At 40.2% G+C, this 19,132-nt stretch overlaps 2 protein-coding genes across 3 annotated transcripts in view; one reads left to right on the plus strand and one right to left on the minus strand.

The window, feature by feature from the left end:
• The first annotated feature begins 9,847 nt into the window (after nucleotides 1-9,847).
• LOC106947365 (uncharacterized) lies at nucleotides 9,848-14,284 on the plus strand. Its single transcript, XM_015032295.1, has 3 exons — nucleotides 9,848-9,937; nucleotides 11,504-12,726; nucleotides 12,815-14,284. Exons 2-3 carry the CDS (start codon nucleotides 12,650-12,652, stop codon nucleotides 13,461-13,463), a joined length of 726 nt encoding a protein of 241 aa, XP_014887781.1. The 5' UTR covers nucleotides 9,848-9,937; nucleotides 11,504-12,649; the 3' UTR covers nucleotides 13,464-14,284.
• An 85-nt stretch (nucleotides 14,285-14,369) lies between these two features.
• Nucleotides 14,370-19,132, minus strand: part of zfp91 (ZFP91 zinc finger protein, atypical E3 ubiquitin ligase) — a 14,758-nt gene continuing 9,995 nt past the window's right edge. The window contains exons 4-12 of one of the 2 annotated variants that reach the window (XM_015032293.1): nucleotides 18,916-18,955; nucleotides 18,349-18,459; nucleotides 18,159-18,254; nucleotides 17,834-18,019; nucleotides 17,609-17,659; nucleotides 17,277-17,355; nucleotides 16,450-16,564; nucleotides 16,245-16,344; nucleotides 14,370-16,064 (exon numbers count right to left, since the gene is read on the minus strand). In XM_015032293.1, the coding sequence (XP_014887779.1) occupies nucleotides 15,116-16,064; nucleotides 16,245-16,344; nucleotides 16,450-16,564; nucleotides 17,277-17,355; nucleotides 17,609-17,659; nucleotides 17,834-18,019; nucleotides 18,159-18,254; nucleotides 18,349-18,459; nucleotides 18,916-18,955 (1,727 nt within the window). In that variant the 3' untranslated portion in view covers nucleotides 14,370-15,115. Of the gene's footprint in view, nucleotides 16,065-16,244; nucleotides 16,345-16,449; nucleotides 16,565-17,276; nucleotides 17,356-17,608; nucleotides 17,660-17,833; nucleotides 18,020-18,158; nucleotides 18,258-18,348; nucleotides 18,460-18,915; nucleotides 18,956-19,132 lie in introns of both variants that reach the window. The other variant, XM_015032292.1, reaches the window with a different exon arrangement.

Consider the following 19,132-nt stretch of genomic DNA (forward strand, 5'->3'; position numbering starts at 1 on the left):
CCCTCTCTCCCCTTCTTTTTTTATGTCTCTCTCAGACACACACGCAGACACACATCCATTTTCTCTCTCCATAACACACACACATTTCCTTCCTGCTTGCTGCACACTCATACATATATATGTATGTCTATCTGTGCATGTTTGTATTAATATATATAGGCACACACACCTCATCTCTCCTCTACAAACACTGTTACTGCCACTCCTTCTCTGACAACCAGACACACACCAACGAAGAGATGTACACACAAACAGGCACGTACTCATAAACAAACACACACACACCCTTTTAAACACACTCACACCTCATCTGCTCTCACGCACATGCTCGCGTCTCCTGCAGTTCAACACACACACACACATACACACACACACACACACACACACACACAAGCAATCTCTCTCACTACATCCAAAATCATGACACGTATCAACGTATCAGAGCTTACAGTATATGAAGTATTTTCCCAGCCTGCATCATAAACTACTTACTTCTAGAATTTGCGAGTTATTCTGTCATTAATTAGCCAAACACAACTCCAAGACTGTTTGAGATATGTTTACTTCACTGGAAAAATTTAACAACTAGGCATTAAGGAAAAAGTTTTTGCAGCGAAGAAATAGAAAATTTGAAAGAAAGTTTCTTGGCAAGGAACTGCAGTGCGATTTAATGACTTATCGTTCTAATCAAAATGTAGCACATGTGCAAGATGTTAACCCCCAGTACTTGGGGGTCATTTTTATTTCCAACTGTGAGACAATTTGTTCCAGGCAGGGGGGACGTTTCACACCCACTTTGACAACTGACAATATAAAGTACTATGTACTCATAGGTTATTGTAGGTAACTGTGGTTGACACCAGTGAGTATCCACCGACACGAGGGATTATTTTGGCTTAATCTGGAATGAACAGTGCATCCAGGACGCATTTACATTTTGTTATGTTCCTACTTTATTCCAAATTGCATTGAAACATTCATTTTTCTCAAAACGTGTGAAAAAAGTTTTTGAGAGTTTTACAAATGTATTAAAAATATAAAACCAAGGAATCACACTTAAATAAGTATTCACAGCCTTTTCTTCAAACTTTGTTTATCCACATTTGGCAGCCTCAGGCTTAGCTCACTTATCTTTAGGCAGTTCTGACCATCCTTCTTTGCAGTTTTCAAGCTCCATTAGGTTGGAGGGGGGATGTCTGTGCGGCCATCTTCAGATCTCTCCGGAGATATTCAATAAGATTCAAGTCTGGACCATGACTTGGCCACTCCAGAGGCCGGGACGTTCACAGAGTGGTTCTGAAGTCACTCCTTTGAGATCTTGGCCATGTGCTTTTGGTTGTTGTCCTGCTGACAAATGAACCGTTGCCCCAGTCTGAGGTCAAGAACATCCTGGAGCAGGTTTTCATCCAGGACGTCTCTGTCTGTTACTTCATTCATCTTTCCATCTGTCCTGACTTTCTGACTAGTTTGCCAGCTCCTGCTGCTGCAAAACATCCCCTTAATATGATGGTGCCACCACTGTGCTTTAATAGCCACATGGTAAGCTGTGCCTGGTTTCATCCAAACATGATGCCTGGTATTCATTAGACCAGATAATTTTGTTTTTCATGATCTGAGAGCCTTTTGTGACTTTTATTAATGAGTAGCTTTCATCTGGCCACTCTACCATGCAAGCCTGATCGGTGGATTGCTGCAGAGATGGTTGTCCTTCTGAAAGGTTCTCCTCTATCCACAGATAAACAGTGGAGCTATGATAGAGGGACCATTGGGTTCTTGGTCACCTCTCTGAGTAGGGCCCCCCCATTGCTCAATTCAGATGGCCGGCCAGCTCCAGGGAGAGTCCTGGTGGTTCCAAACATTTATGAAGGGTTAAGGCCAATGGGCTCATTGGGAAAATCTTCTTCATCCTTCCTCAGATTTATGCCTCAAGACAATACTTCTTGGAAATCTACATACAATTATTTTGAGTTCATGCTTGGAGTTTGACATCTGACCTGCACCACCAACTGTGGGACTTTATACAGGCAGGTGTGTGCCATTTCAATCCAAGTCCAATCAACTGAATTTACCACAGCTGGACTCCATTTAATTCTTCTTTTCCATCAAATTTAAACCCAGGACATTCCATGATATTTTTTATACATAGCTTCAGTTCTCATATTAGCATTCCTTACTTTGGCTCTTTACCTTAAAAGACCAGTGATCACTGATGTTTTTTTTTTATTTTATCACAGAAGGAACACACTTTGTTTAAAATCCATGGACATGAACATCGCAGAGCTAAAACATCTAGCTAAAAATCTTAAAAGCCAACAACCACATGCTAAAATGTTTGTTGGAATCACTCATAAACTCTTACAGTTGACTGAGTTGTCAGTCCTGGATGTCAACATTTTACTGTGCAGAGAGTTGTTGAAGTTTGACTTCAGAAGACACGGATATGAAGCATTAAAGCAAAGGAATAAGGAATAAAGTTTGCGTTATTGCCACAAGAAGGACCAATAATAAACATTTGTTGTTAAAAATGGCCCCCACTGTTCTTGTGAATGTTAGTTTGATATGTAGCATCCACTAAACATTGTTTTGATATGTCTCACTAAGATAAGATAGCTGTATTTCAAGGTATGACAGTCAGTCAGTACCTTTGATAGTACTTACCTCAGACAGACCTCATAAATTAACACTTGTTCTGGTTGCTAATATCACTTTCTTTTATGCAAGCCATTCTAACAGGTACTGTGGGTTAAGGTTAGGAACTATTTTCAAATTGTGGGAGGGTCTGGTTTTCAGCAGACCGACATTTGTAACGTTTGAAACCGAGTCGGTTTCACACCATGTTTGATCTGATGCTGGTTCAGATCAAACAAAAAACACAGTCAGGCCCAAATCCAATACAACAAGTAGAATTTTTGACAATAGAAGAAAATACATTTGCTGATTATTGCACCTTGAACAATGGGGTTTAATTTCACTGTGTCACAGTGAAGAGTAAAAATATTGGTCCATGTTTCAACTCATTTGTGGTTGTGAAAGACATCTCATCAGTTAAGACTGAGATCTCAGATGACGTGAGCTTCTCCATAGACATCATAAATAAGACGTTTGATCCTGGTGTGGATCAGTGCAGAGTAGAGCTGCTGCTCCTCTGCATTGAAAGGAGTTATCTATTACAATCAAATCCCTCAAGGAAGAGTTGCCAACTTAGCAAGACTGTCTCTATATTTAGTGAGCATACAGTGACTCTCTGAAAGTCAGCTAGCAAAAAAACCTGTGCCGTTATTGGATACTGACTTAAAAACCTGTATCATTTACTCTTCTCAACAATTGTGACTCTGGGGTGACACTAGGGGGTGCTATAGCTCCCTCTGGATCAGACAGCGTCTCCAAGAAAAAAAAAAAGAAACTTCTTTTGTGAGAAAATATTTTACAAAATCTCACTAATATTTTTTTTCCTAGATGTAAAAATAAAACATAATAAACAGTTAATAATAAATATAGTTATAAATCAACAACAAAACAAAGGGAATTAGCGATGAGCCTTTAGACTTCATTTCACATCCTGTAACCCAGTGGGTGGGTGGTGGAGCTGGACTACTTGATGATTGCAAAAAATATCCATCATGTCTGTTTAAAGCTCAACAGATAAGTTTCAGAAAAAAAGTTATTTAAAAAGACACATTCTGCTTATGTTGCATCACTATGTAGTCAGCCAGGAGAAGTAGAGCTCCACCGGGTTAGTAAGATGCTGCAAAGCAAATAAGGGCACAGATGTAGCGTTAACAACACTCTGGAGTTTTTGTGTATTATGCAGCATTATGAAGACACATTTTTAGACTTCTGTAAGCCGATATCTGCGTCTTTGGCATTTCCAGTTCATCGGTGAGCTGTGAACAGTTTCTCTCATTTGTTTTGTTAGTAAAACGCTACCCGAGGAACAGGTTCACATGCAGTGTTCCCCCAAAGGAAGGAAAAAGAAGGAAGAAGGAATTTGGTGGCTTACCTTTGCGACGCTGACAGACACCAAAACAAATGTTACTCAGGTAAAACTGTATTTTCGGGGAAGCCAAAGCTATTGCTCAACCATAGCAATCGACAACTCTTCTTCTGCACTCCATGAATGAAGAGACGGCACATCGTGAAACATTAAACTATATTTAGTTTATTAGATAAAATTGTCCAAATGTGAAAATTGATAAACAAGAACATTATCAGTTAAAGAAAAAAAAAACTGTTGTGGTATGAGTATGTGTGTGGATCAATTTATGACATAAGCAGCAAGATTATGATCTAAATATTCAGCTTTTGAGGATGCTCCAGAAAAGCCCTTTTGGAAACGAATGGTGGCGACTCAGAGCACGTTGAAGAGCAGCCTCCAGAACCAACAGTTCCTTGTCTCACCTAAGCAGTCGTACTTCCAGTGCCCCTACCATCAGCTGAAAACAAACATATCTCAAGAACATCTGTCAGAAGAACTTCAGACATAATTGGTCCCCTTGTCTCGATTTTGCCAACAGAAACCTTTTAATTCTCAGTGTCTTTGCTATTCCTTTTGTCGAACGCGTGCGCTCATCAGGTGTTCGCTTTAAAGGTTTCCGTCCTTTTCACACCATCTTCTCTTACGCCAAACAGTCATGCATATTTAAATACAATCGGAGTCTTTGGCTGAGGCTAATTTAATTAGAACTGCAGCCCAGATAAGATTGCCAGGTTACAGCAGCATGGTGGAGTCATTTCCCATTCATTTCAGCTGCAGCATTTCCATGTATCATATTGCTTAGTTGATTATTTCACCCACCCAGATGTGCAGTAGATTAAAAACGTGGATTTTGACCATTGCTATAAATTACAGCTTTGTGCAAATTTATCAAGCCAAGTAGTCGACATTCCTAAAACAAACATGTAGTTTTAAGAAATATCTGCTTTTCTCCAATTTTAACTTTTCATTCATTTAATTTTATCTCACTCTCCCTTCTTGTGCATTTCCTAGTGGGCTAATGTCATTCTTATTCAAATATCAAAATACTATAAAACACTAAAGTCATAAGACACAATACACTGAGATAAGGAGAAATGTTGAGGACAATTAAGAAATCAGAGAAGGAAACACTAGAGGGTGATGTTGCACAATTTTCCTTCAAAATATAACTGCAGAACTTAAAATCGCACATTGTACACTTTTCAAAGTGCCTCCCAAAGCTATTCCCATCCCTTGAACCATTTCATATTTTCTACCATAATGACCACAATCTTTTTTGTCCCGTTTTCTGAGACACACCAACAAAAGGAAAGAGAAGCGCTCCGGTCACCAAACATTGAATTTTTCAAGCCTGCATGCAAAATTCTGTGTGCAGAGATAGTGAGTGTCTATGAACATCAATTGAAGTTTTCCACAGATACCCCGTATCATCCATGTCTGGACTTTGACCTGGCCATCATAACCCATATATCTGAGCTAAACCATTTTTAGTGTCTTTATAAGCCAAGTTCACCTTCTAACAGGATTTCTGCCCTGTATTTATCTCAACTCGTTTATGAACTACTTTTGCACAAAATTCCAATGAAATACATCAGAGTGAAAAAGTTCAAGTGTGTGACTACTTTTCCAAGATGTTGTAAAAAAAATTAAGGGGTAATACAACATCAAAAAATCTTGCTGACTCCCTCTAAGCTGCCTCCCGGCTTTGTTTCCAAAGTATCAGAACACAGGAGTGTAGAACAGAAGCATACAAGTTGAAAAGAGAAAAATAGAAAGTTATGACATCACTTCCATTTTGTGTAAAGAAAGAAAGAAAAACTGCCTTTCAATTCTGGATACTTGTTACAGTTCATCTGATAAACAATAAATAAATAGGTGTATTTAACTCACATGTCTATTTTTTTTCCACTTGAGGTAATGAGTTTTTATATTACTTTTAGGTGTCAAGAAATCAAAAAAGCAGCCAATACTACTTCTCTTCTCTCGTCATTGATCCATGTCTCTTCTAGTTGATCCTGACCCTTTTCCTGTTCATATCAGCCCGTTTCTCTCCATAGCCATGGTCTAATGAACAATCTTGAGTGCTCAGAACATTCCTCGTCCGCCCATCCCCACAGGCCGTCTCATCGCCGAGTGCTTCTTGTGCTTCTTTTACTCCTCTTTGACGGCTCCTTCGCAGCGTCAGACTGCAGCTCCTGCAGTACAGCGACGGCCGTCTCGCTCCAGAGCTTCACCTCCGTGAAGACGCTGTACACCCACAGCTTCTGGTGGAACACGTTGCTGGGACGATACGGCTGCCAGTGAGAAGACAAGAGTTGCTCTGTTTCAGTTTCTAATCCAAAACATCTGTGCTCAGTGACGTCGACGCCTACCTCCGAGCCGTCCAGGCTCCGGACGGTTTGACCACCAGCTGCTTTGAGAAGCTCTTCGGTGCTTCTCAAAAGGTTCAGCAGTTGATCCTTCAGCCTCCTCCTCCCGTTCTCGTACTCTCCCGTCTCATCTCCGCCCAGGTCCTCCTTCTCCAAGGCGATGGCTCTCTCCAGCAGGCTGTGGCACTTATCCAAAGCAGAGTGGAGGCTCAGTAGTTTGCTCCTGGTGTCCAGCTGGGAGGAAGGAGGAGAGACGAACACCAGACGGTCACTGGCCACATCTTCTGGGAGATTCTCTCGTTTCCTCTTGAGGACGCAGGAAATTAAAAAGAAAGAAACAAAGAGATATCAGAGAATAGGAGAGAGAGGGGACAGTTCAAGATAAATGGTTTTTATTCGTTGTAAAGACCGACAGCAGCTGGGTTTTGTTTTGCGATAGCCAAAGATGAGAACAAAACGCAACTCTGGTCTCACGCGATAGGAATTCGCTTTACCTCATTCCCAGGACTCGGCTCAGCTCCAGCAGGGCCTTGGCTGATTTAAATTACTAACTTCACTGTCTGCATTTAAACAGCTAGCACGGTACAAATCTCAAACATGATGCATCATCAAGAAATACGTTAGGCATCTCGAGTCTTGAGCTTTTACTAAAACGTTGATTTAATAAAAGCTTAAATTGCTTCTTGTGTTTAACTGAGACTGCAGTGTTTTAGATTTTACAATGTTTGTTACAAAGCTCAATCTACAAGGACTCAAATGAGAAAGAAAACATACCATGCCGAGTGTAATTTACACAGAGACGTTCAAACTCTGCGTGAGGAGGGAAAACGCAGTGCATGTCTGTGAGGAACTGAAGTGAGCAATCATCTTGAAACTGCTGTCAGTCGTTACCCAAACCCGAGAGTCTTGGTAAAAAAACCAAGACGAGTCTTGATTAATTTGTATTTACTTTTGTTGATGGCCAAAGTACATTTCGTCATCAACATATGGTTCGTGGTTATTAAAATTTTGGCCAGAAATACATTTTCTACAACGCATTTCTGGAAAATCCTGACCCACATTTTGAATGGACAGTTTTTTTTTTTTAAACAACGGCAAGTTGGAGCAAAATATTCAAACATGTTTTTTTTTTACTCTGAATCCTTTCATCTAATGGACCTTTTGCAATTCATACAGACATTAAAAAAAAATCCCATAACATGTAAACAGAATACATGAACAGACACTTTACAGTGATGAACTATGCCATAGAATCTCAAGGAAATACAAATAAAATAAAAATAATTGAAGTATCTGATTGTAAAGTGATAAAAATGTGCGCAAATTCAAGGTTTATGAATAATTTTGGAACCCACTGCATATGTTGGAATAACGTCACATCAGGCACCACATGCTGATGACGACATGGTGCCGCTCAGGGGCATCAGTGGAGATGGATGTGGAGCATTGTACTCGTTGTTGTGATGCAAAAGCCACCCAACGACATGAAATGCTCTCATGTTTCTGATGTGAAGAAGAGGTCAGCTGTGAACCATCTGTTGCGAAAGTCAAGGAGGAAGTGAAAATTTATGGTCCAAGACTGCAGAGGAAGTGTTACCTCACACTTTTATGGATACCTCAGGAATTTGCTGCATAGCTGGAAGCAATGTTTCCACGGATCACTGAAAAATTACATTGTTGGCTATATGGTTATAATAACAGAGAAGTTCCAAGTTAATTAAATGGATAATTTGATTAATTTGTGTACAGATTAAAGTAATGGAAGCTCAAAAATGAGGAAAATAATAAAAATAATGCTCATCGGGAAGTTTAAAAAAAAATAATCAGGAAGGAAGTCTGGAAGCTCAAGATCTTTTGGGGTTAAATAAAAACAAGCACTGCACCTTAAATACCTAGAAAACTGATGTCCACAGACGTCCAGTTTTAAATTCTAAGATGATTTTCGATCTATTCTCTTGTCAACAAAATGATACCAATGGCACAAAGACAAATGTTGTTTTTAAGTTAGTCTGTTTCTGTTTTTCATTAAAACCATAATTCATGCATTTTCCGCAATAAATTTTATGAAATGTGTTCATTCTCTCCTTGTCAAAGTCTGATACTACAAGTTTAAAAAGACTGTATGTAGAAGCATCTTTTCATAAATCTTTTCTGAAAAGAGTGGTGTTCATATATTCAGTACGCCTAAAGTGGTTCTTTAACAATGCATCAGACAAATGTAATATCCCAGGAATGTATATCTCGACAACTCTACAAACCCGATAAGCCGCGTGTTATATGTTGGAAGTGTTTTGGATTTTTTTGTGGTTACATTTTTTTGCGTTATTGTCCATCTGATCAGCCTTAATTTCTGTTTGTTCTTTAGATCGATCCATTGCAGTTTGACTGCTGTTGTCAAACTGCTGGCTTTCTGGTGCTTTTAACAGTTTTCGTTTCAGATTTTCTCTGCATTTAGCTTCATCCATTTTTCGTTCAACTCTGATCGATTTCTCTTAGAAATAGCCCTCTGCGGCATGCTGCTGCCACCACCATGTTTGACAATGTTCACGGATTTGTCCAGGGTCACGTGCAGATTTAGGAATATCGTAGTAAAGTACTTTACTGTGTGCTGGTCTATACTGTAAAAGCCTGGTAAAATACAAGTTTGTGTAGTAGACTAATGTAGATGTGATGCTACATGTCAGGCCACTCCCTGAGTTCCAGCAAGAAACAAAGCTGGATGAAGGAATGAACTGGCTTCAGACCAAGAAAAAAAAAACAGCAGGCAAGCAAAAGTTCATGGAACAGAGATGAAAAGGACGGCCTATAAACTGGTGACTGCAAAAAAAAAAAAAAAAAAAAAAACCCCCACCTCCCACTGTTCATTCTGACCTGTTGCACTCAACACATTTTCTCTCTCTGCAACACAAAAACATAACTTTACTCCCTCTCACATTACTTCTGCACTCAAAAGTCTGTCATCACTCTTTTGTTCCCTCTCACTAAAACACGCTCTATCCTCAAACACACACACACACACAGATGCAGAAATGCATGCACAAACACACGCCCACGGGGAAGTTCCCATTAATTTCCCTTTAAACCTTGACCCAACTCTCCCCACTCCCAAACGCACAGAAACAGGGAGTCAGGCAAGCGACTTAACTTTTACTGTGACGTGCTGGAAAGTTACCGCCAGAGGAAAGTAGCTATTTAAACAGTATTTACTCACATAGAGGACCAGTAAGTTGGTGCACTCGTACTGCACCAGCGCGGCGAGATTAGCTACTTTGGCCGCCGTGGTCCTGCTCGTTCCTCTGGTCCGTGTTCCAGCCATAACACCTTCCCTTGTTCCAGTAAAAAAGTACGCCAGCAACAGGTCTGCCTTTATTATACAGCCGCGCACGCCTGTCTCTCATCGCAGTGACGTCACATTCCTCCCTCTGTTCCCACTCACTCCTGGTCCAATTAAACTCTGAGTCCTCCTCCCGTCTTCCGGTTAGACGCCGTGCTTTGGACAAGCAGCTGCTCCTGTTTCCGAGCTGCTTGTCCACTCTCCGCCTCTTCCCCGAGAACCTGAAGCCAAACTGCAATAATCCAACGCGACTCACTGGTACGGCAAGCTAAATAGACATTTAATAGAGAGTGACCCTCCACCACAGATGTTTCTGGAAACAAAATGATGTGCGTAGTAAGAGCAAAAGTGGAGGTTTATCCGAGACAAAGGCATTTTTTAAAATGAACCTTTGTTTAACTAGGTTACTTATTAAGAGTTTGCCTTAAAAGTCAGTAAAGCACTTCTGTAGGAGGGGCTCATCAACTAATTCATGAGCAGCTTATCTGATTTACTGGTAGTGACAAAGTCTGGGAGAATGATCTGAATTTGAGTGTAATCCTGTGTGGGCTGTTCCACGCTGCTTCCTCTGTATCCCTGCTCCTTTATGATAAACAGGACTGAGAGCTTATCTTAGAAAATGTTTCCGGCTACAGCAGGGAAGCTGCTGCTGCTCTTCATTAATGACACAGCATGACAATGCTTCCAATTTTTCACTATCCTTAATGATATGTGACCACACTGCAGGCGAGTATCCAAGACAGGTGCTTATTTTTAGTTCCTGTTAGCAGTGCTTCATTCCTGGTAGCAGCTCCTGTTATTTATGATAAACAGCAAGAGACCCGGTTTTAAGCAGGACATACATACTGACAGATCAGTTCAGCAGACAAATGCATGTTTTGAAAAAAGTATTAATACTCCTTGAACTTTTAACATTTGTCACTCACAATGAAACTAGTTCTATGTGTTTTACTGTAATAAAACACACTTTTGATGTGTGGGAGGGGAAAAAAAAGGGTTTTCTAAGTAGATTTTATGTGGATTGTCTTGTCTGGGCTTACAGAGCTGATCAAATATTCACACCTGTCGCTCCTAATCTGTGTAAATGCCCACTCTTGTGTATTAGGCAGACTGCAACTATTGCTGTTTTAAAGTCTCAGATAAAACACAGTTGTTAGGACATCTGTGTTTATTAATAAGAAGGAGTGGAGTTGAGGAAAACAGTGACCTCTGGTGGACGGAACATCTAGACTGCTTTGATCTCTGGCAGTTATCAAAAGAAAAAAAAGTATCTTCCGCTTTCTTTAGCTGCTGCTGCCAATAAACAAGGCACAGAAGATATAAGTAATAAAACATATCTTATTTATCTACCATAAATAAACTGGAAATACAGAATGAAATACATTGCTAGCTGGATGGAAAGATATTTTGTCAAGAAAAATATTATATTTGAATCATTTAAGGTTTTATTGTTTTTTGTTGTTGTTGTTGTTTTTTATTAAAGCCGAACATTTTTATTTCCGTCCTCCGTAGTGCTCTGTGGTAAAATATGTTTTGATGTGAATTATCTCTTTATAAATAACCTGACTCATAAAATATCTTAACTTTAGGAAAAGGTAAATGTGTTTATCACTTATAATTTGTCATTAAAACTTACAATAAATTTGGTCTGTTTAGAAACAGAAATAAAAACAAAAGGGCATTTTTTGCACTAGCTAGTCAGGCATAGCTTTAAGTCCTATTGTTTGGATTTATTAAATACAGAGTCAGTTTTTTGAGGGGTTTTGTGTTCTCTGTTTGTGTAACAGAATTCATTGCAGTGTCATGTATGCATCTTTTTTGCAGACTTATTCAACAGCAATAGCAGCTGAGCGGGATTCTGGATTTAAATCTGCAGGAAAGGCCTGGGTACATGCTGTGGTGGAAAATTGGCTCCGGTAGCTGACTTTCCATGACTTTTATACTTATTGGATAGTGATCTGTAGTGGAAATGAAAAAAATCTTATCTTAATCTTTTTCTGATTACCCAAATATTTTGCATATCTAACAAATTGATATGTTGCCCATATGTTCTTCTTTTAAAAAAAAAAAAAAAAAAAAGTCAAGCTCTCCTAACTGTCTGGTAAACAGCAAATTCCAAGTCTTTCCACAGAGTCACAGTTCTGTGCACAAATAATAGATGTCCTAACAGTGGATTCTTTCATCTGAGCTCCTCTAGAGTTACCCTTCGCCTCCTGGCTGCTTCTCTGCATTATCACTTTGCCAGTCAGCCTGTTGGGAGCCTAACCAATATTCCAATAAACCTCTCTACTTCTTAAGATATTTGTATACTATTTTTCTCTAATTTTGTCAAACATCAAACCTCCAAAACCTTCACAAAACTAAGAATAAATTATAAGCAAGTTTACTAATACTGTGACTTCTGAAGATGGTTGAAATAGATTTTAAAGTGACGGAGTTTACACAGATATACACACCATGGTTCTCAGATTTGTAAAAAAAAAAAGAATTGAAAGTCATTTCATTTTCTCTACACACTGATGCACTGCTATATACCGACTTATCACTATCACATCAATAAAATAAATTGAAATTTGTGGATAGTAAATTGACAAGTTAAAATATGTGAGGGTGTAGGGATGTGGATATTTTTGCAACTCTTGTAATTATTTGGGGAGAAAATAATAACCAAGTGTATTTAGTTTTGCTTGGTTTAAGGAGTGCTATACCACGCCCTTCCTGTAGGTGTCAGTGCAGATGCCCAGAAGAACGTAAATAACAGAAAAGCTACATAATCTGCTGCTCCAGCTACACTTCCCACAGCAAACAGTTTGTACGCAAAACGGTAAAAGAAATTATTTTACGTATTTCAGCGAGGCTATTTTCATAGATTAAAATATTAAAGTGGGTAGCAACTATTGTGGTACAGAATTGTCGCTGTTCTATCCTGAAACCGACCTCATATGCTAATGCTAACAAGCTAGCTCCAGTATGAACTCGCTGGTTGGTTATGGAGTTTCCTCCAGCAGTGATGAAGAGGAGGAAGACGTAAACAGCAGGAAAGCTGAGTGAGTGGACGCTTTTATCATTTGATAATATAGGTTTACTGGTATTCTGATTAGTGATGGTCAGATTTTGTTTTTTTTTGTTTTCAAGCTTTCTTCAAGATGATGCTACCGCTGCCAAAAAGAGCCGCAACTTCTTGCTGGAGTCTGGCTCGGCATCCAGTGAGTCGGACTCTGAGGATCAGGAGCCCTCATCATATTCATCATCATCACCTCATCCTCAAACGCTAGGCTCCTCAGCACCCTCCCGGCCCATCCTGCCTCCACCCCCCTTAGACTCTGTCACCCCTAAAAAGTTACCTCCACCTTCTCTAAACGCCTCGTCTGACAGCAGCGTGTTCACCAACCCATTCAAAGCACAGGCCGACCAGAAGCTCAGTGCTTTACAGAAACACGTTCCACTCACCATGCAGGCAAGACCCTCCCAGATAGGAGGCAAAAAGGTCTGCGTTTCCTACAGGAAGGACGGAAGGTGCAGGTTTGGCATCAAATGCAAGTTTGCTCACGACAGTGACCTCCAGACGGCGATGATTCCCAACGACTCTCATCCATCTGTGAGTGAGGAGACACCAGAACCGGTGGGAGGATCCCAGAGCTTTCAGCAGGAATCAAAGGAAAAAGAGGCTGAGCAGCAGATGAAGAAGAGGAAAGTTGGACTGAGTAACTCTTTGATTCCCCCTAAAAGAGCACTGAAGCAATATACTATGCAGAGAGACAGAGAGCGGATTAATATGTCCTGATGACAGGTTTATCCACTGGGAATAACTAATTTTGTAAAGTTTTACATCTTAAATTAGTAATGGAGGCAGAGTTCTGGACCAGACATCATACTGATGTCCCTTTGTCGCTGTATTATTTTTTCTCCTTTACACATGGACCAATTTGTCGTCCTTTCCTGTGAGTATAGGCATGCACTGGTTACCAGTATTGCGGTAAACCAAATTTTAAGAAAATTCTGCTCGAAAACCATGTAAATTTCCATTCTGATTGTTTCTAGGTCTTTTAGAGATATGCAAGAAAAAACTGCATGTATCAATAAAAAGGTTACATATTTTCCATAAGGGTATCTTATAGCAACAATAAAAATAATTTTGTTTAATAAAAACCTTCAGATCAAAATGCATTTTAAATCTTTGTATGAATCACCTGCAAGAACCTGTAGCAGCGAACAAGGTTTTAAGTCACGAGTTTGATCTAACACAGCGCTGCCTCTTCCTTATGTAATGCTGTGCACTGTTGGTCAGCTGGCTGAAATCAAACTTCCAACACTTTCTCCTCAGTTAAGAGAATATATTAAAAGCCTAAGAAACACAACTCTTACTTTGGGAATGATGTCTGTTAATCTGCAGGCTGGTAAAATGAGAAGATGGATCTAACAATCAGCTAATTGTGTTACAATTGTTTATATATGAGGAACAAAATGAGCCTCTTCTGCTTCATTCCAGCATGTGTTTATGCATTTTTGCTTGCATTAATGTATCAGAATTAACATAAATGTTGTAGATGACTTTTGTAGCAGTAAAAAAAAATTGCCTCTGTTAAATAAAGCAATTATTTCTTATGAATTTCTAATTGAAATGTCTCCTGTCCCTAAAAAAATAAAAAAAACATTGAATTTTCAACTAAAAATGACTGAACACATTGGGTTAAATGTTAAGACGTTTATTAAGTTTTATAAATGGATCTTTTATTGTGTTTTTGTGCTAGAACAACTCTAATGTGTGAGATTATTATGGTCTACATAGCTTCTCTTTTCAAACAATGTTACACTTGAGAGGATATTGACAAATCTGTGACTGTTTTTAATATGTCCATATAGGTGTCAGTGGTCATCTTTTGGCTCCTTAAAACAGGAAGGACATTAGTGAAGGTTGAACCAGTTATTGTTCCTGCAAGGTAAACAAACATCCTAAATGTCTCAGACTAGACGGTTCATACTTTCAAGCTGTTGAAACTTCGGTTTCAGACTTACGTCTTTGTGACCATACACGTTTCTTAACCTTCTATATATATATAACAAAGACTAAAAATAAAATATGCTGCCCGTGTTTAGGTTCATAAATTAAATTCATGTATTCCAGCTTTCTGCATTCATGGCAAATATTTTACGGGAAGGAGGTTAGGGGTGGGGGGGGGTGTATTATTGCATAACTGGAACCTAATCTCAGCAATACACAAACTCAAACAGCTAGTTACAAGACTGTTATGTACAAAGGCAACAAACATTCACAAACACTTCTTTCCCTGATACGGAAACTCTAAAAAGCTACCAAGTCTGACAATTAGTGAACAGTACAAATTATATGTGCGATCCTACATTTATCTCAAACCGTACTGCAGGTACTTCTTCACATGCACAGTCCTCGTGGTATTTTTTTGTGTGTTTTTTTCTTTATATAATGACCTGCTGCACGTGTATCTCGCCGTCTTCAGCCTGAACGTCCCCCTGTCCCGTCTGCTCCCACACCACGCCGCTCTCCCCGACCGCCTCCGTCTGCTGCAGCGAGCCGCACTGCGGAGAGGAGGAAGACAGCACCGGATTGTCCAGAATGAAGGCATTCCTATTGGCCGACGAGGGATCCTGGGTTTGAGGCTGGGAGGCGGAGACCAGCGGTGGGCTCGGAGCCGCCGTGTGCATGGTCTGAAGCTGCGGCGAGGCGGCCAAGATGGGGATCTGCTGAACGTGGTGGGTCTGCGATTGGCTGACAGGCTGGAAGGTCATCTGCAGGATCTGAGCCTGGTTCTGCTGGTGGGGGGCGTAGGGCGGCATGGGCTGGAGCTGGGGCTGGTGCTGGGTCACCATGGAGCCGGAGTGGAGGGTCAGCTGCTGGATCTGAGGCTGCTGCACGAACTGGACGGGCATCTGGAGCTGCAGGTGCGTTTGCTGATGGTTGTCGGCCGGAGACGGGGGGTCGATGGGGGTGAGGGCGATCGTCACGGGAACCTGCATGGTATGGAGGCTCGGGTCTTGCCCCAGTAAAACCACCTGGGGGCTCACTTGCTGCGTCACGTGCTGTCCGTCCTGACCCAGCTGATCGGCATGGCCGTCCTGCCCGACGTGGTTCCCGTCCATGCCCGCCACATCCGCTTGCACGGGGTTTCCTGGCAGCTCCAGCAGAGAGGCAGGGGTGGTGATGAAGGCGCCGGCATTGGCCGCTAGCGCCTCGGCGATTAGCACCTCCGGATGGCTCTTGGCCTTGTGGGCGACCACGCAGTCCTTCTTTTCAAACTTCTTACCGCAAATGGAGCAGGAGAACTGGTAGGTGGCGTCTGCGTCGTGCTTCTTCATGTGCCAGTTGAGCGACGCCTTCTGGCGGCAGGTGAAGCCACAGATCTCACATCTGTTGAAACAGGGAAGTAGTAAGGCTTAAGACACAATGCCTTGCAGAGGCACACTTGAAATATTTTGCATTCTATCATGAACCGACTGCAAACTACAGCTGCACGGGGAAAAAAAAAAAAAAATCTAAATTAAATCAGAACGGCAAAGTTGCTTCATTAATGAACAGAGAAAGACTAACTGTAGAGGCTTCTCTCCAGTGTGTATCATGCGGTGAACAGCCAGGTTGTGGGAGCTCTTGAAGGCGCGGGCACAGAACTCGCAGATGTAATCTCTCTGGTCTACAATCAAAGAAAAAAAGGGTGCAATCAAATATAGATGTTTTCCCTACGTAGCTTTATTATTGGGACTTTTTAAACCAATCAAAGGCCAAGCGATTTGTGTACCTGTATGGTGCTTTGCGTGGCGCAGCAGCTGCTTCTGAAGGCGGAAAAGTCTCCCACAAGACGGGTGGGGACAAACGTACTTCTTCTTCAGTAAATGCTGGTACTTTATGTGATGCTAGTGTGGGGAAAATGTGAGAAAACTGTTGAAAAATAGACTCTGGTACTGTCCTTTAAAGAAGCACGAGGATATGTATTGCTTTTCTTTAAGGGCACAAAGAAACTATGTTAAAACTGATCACAGTTCCTAAGTAGATCTTCTTTTTTTTTCTGTTTCCACACTAAATACCTAAAAATGTTTTTTTTTCCAAACCATATCTGCCTAAATGTACCAAGATATAATTTTCAGATTGACTGCCTAGGGAAATTTATTGATCTAAGGAAAAAAAAAAAGGGCCCATGGAGGAGAACATTTCTGCAGGTTTAAAGTTTAAATTATGAAATACAAAAAATCAATAAAAAAAAAAAAACAGACACCGAGAGGGAAAAAGAAAAGAAAAAAAAAATCAAATATGAAAAAACTAAGATGTTTCATATTATTTTCATTTTTCACACATTTTCAGACAGAATAGCAACCCTGTTATTTAAATACCTGTCTTATCTACATTGTATGAACGTTGTTCTATTAAAAAGGGAAAAAAAAGTCATACATTTAAACACAGCAACAACATAAGAATTAATAAGAGCTTTGTTTTTGTTTATATCATGCCATTGGAAATGTGTGAGGAAATCCCGGCTTGCTTATCTTGATGCTGATCTCAGGGGTGTGTGTGTGTGTGTGTGTGTGTGTGTGTGTGTGTGTGTGTGTGTGTGTCGCTGCTGAGACAAACCTGGAGGTAGCGAGGATGAGCCAACACCGTCCCACATCCCTCCATCTCACAGCGCACATACTGAACGGGTGGCTTCTTCCTGAACGAGTCAAGCAAACAGCAGAGTTAAACATCCTGGACTCTTATAATCAGATCTTCAGACACATCAATATCTAACAGGCCTGCAAGGCTTCTCAACCACAATCCCAACCGGTTATAATATTGGGAGAAATAAGTACACTAGAAACACTAGATAAGCTAGAAACCAAAAAAAAAGAAAAAAAGCACCGTCATTGTACAATAAATTTATGGTACGTATTTGGTTTGAGACCCTACGCAGGTTTCACTCTCACCGTCTCTTTGGTAGCCGTGGAGTTTTGTCGTCTTTTTTCCTGCGGCCTCTCCTGATTAAGTAAGAAATAAAATGTGCTTACTTCATGTTTACAGATACAACTCGGTGTGAAAAGACTTCATAGGGAGGAAATAAGGAAGAGCAGTTGGTTACCATCTAACACCGACAAACTATTGTTTCTGTTTTTAAAGCTCCTGCATAAAAACACGGGACAAGCTGAACTTACTTCCTGGGTCCATCGAGATCTTCAGCTACTTCCTCCTCCAGCTTTACTTCCTCCTGCACCATCTCCAGGTTATCTGCACCCTCTACCTTTATCTCTGAAAACTCTGTTTCCTTTTTAGGTGCTTTATCCTTCTCTTTCTTTTCCTTGTGTCTCGGAGGAACTTTGCGCTTTGGTTTAGTAATATCCCTAGAAAAAAAATGAAGACAAATAAAAAAAAAAAAAACTTAATAAATATCTTAGAATATTAATCAAAGAAAAAGATTTGGCAATGTTTCCCAACGAACAAAAAAAAAATAAAATAAAGAGAGACGTGAGGCTTCCATACAGAAATCTTTCAGCCCTCGGGTCGTAGCTTTGATCGTTTAAGTCGTCTCTAAAGGGAACGTCTTCATCACTGCTGAGGCCGTCCACCTCTTCACCACTGCTAAAAACAAAAACGCAAACAACCAAAGGGTCCGCAAATGGCTTATGCTTCTTCTGTACACAGCTGAGTGGTGCGCTCAGTGTAAATTTACCTCTGACTCCGAGGCTGGAAGCCGAAGTCATTCGAATCATCCTGATAAGGAAGCTCTTCATCTTCCGGGACTTGCTCTGCGTCCTCCTTGCTGTCTTCTTCTTTCTTTTTGCTAAGGAAAAATAACAATTAGGTTCGGGGTTTTATGGCCCTGCTCTGACCCGGCTTGGAAACACTCCAAGCTAATCTGACTGTATTTGGACTGAATCTTAACGTAACTTATATCACCAGATTGTAAACAACCACCGTTGACATGAACTGGATCTGTTTGTCCAGTAAAGTGGTGATAACTCTTTAAGAGATAAAATAACATTATAACTTAATTAAAAATTTAACTTCAGAATGTTAAAATGTAATATAATTAAATGATAAATTTAACAGAACTGTGTCAAAAATAAGTACTAGTTTTCCTCAAAGTCCTTCCCAAAAGTAAAGAAAGGGTTGTAAGGATCACTTCTGCTGGAAAAGTTGCATTCAACCTTTTTAGATTTAGTCATATCACCAGGATTTAAATGGCATTCATGGTGTGGAAGTCATTTTTAAACTAAAAAGCTAAGCATATACTTACGTTTCACAGTTTTCTCTATCTGTACTCTCTTCTTCCACTGCTGCACAAAACAAAATGACAACAAAATAAAAACAGATTTCAACCTTCTTCAGTAAAAAAAAAAAATAATAATAATAATTGCACTTCTGTTTTATGTTTTTTTTTTTTTTTTTTTTTAAAATTGTGCTTTTTTTAATTTGTTAAAATTTTTTCTTCCTGGGTTTTAAAAAAAAATATG

This window comes from Poecilia latipinna, unplaced genomic scaffold (genome assembly GCF_001443285.1).
Source record: "Poecilia latipinna isolate Pla-1442-1.1 unplaced genomic scaffold, P_latipinna-1.0 Scaffold237, whole genome shotgun sequence".
Taxonomy (NCBI): domain Eukaryota; kingdom Metazoa; phylum Chordata; class Actinopteri; order Cyprinodontiformes; family Poeciliidae; genus Poecilia; species Poecilia latipinna.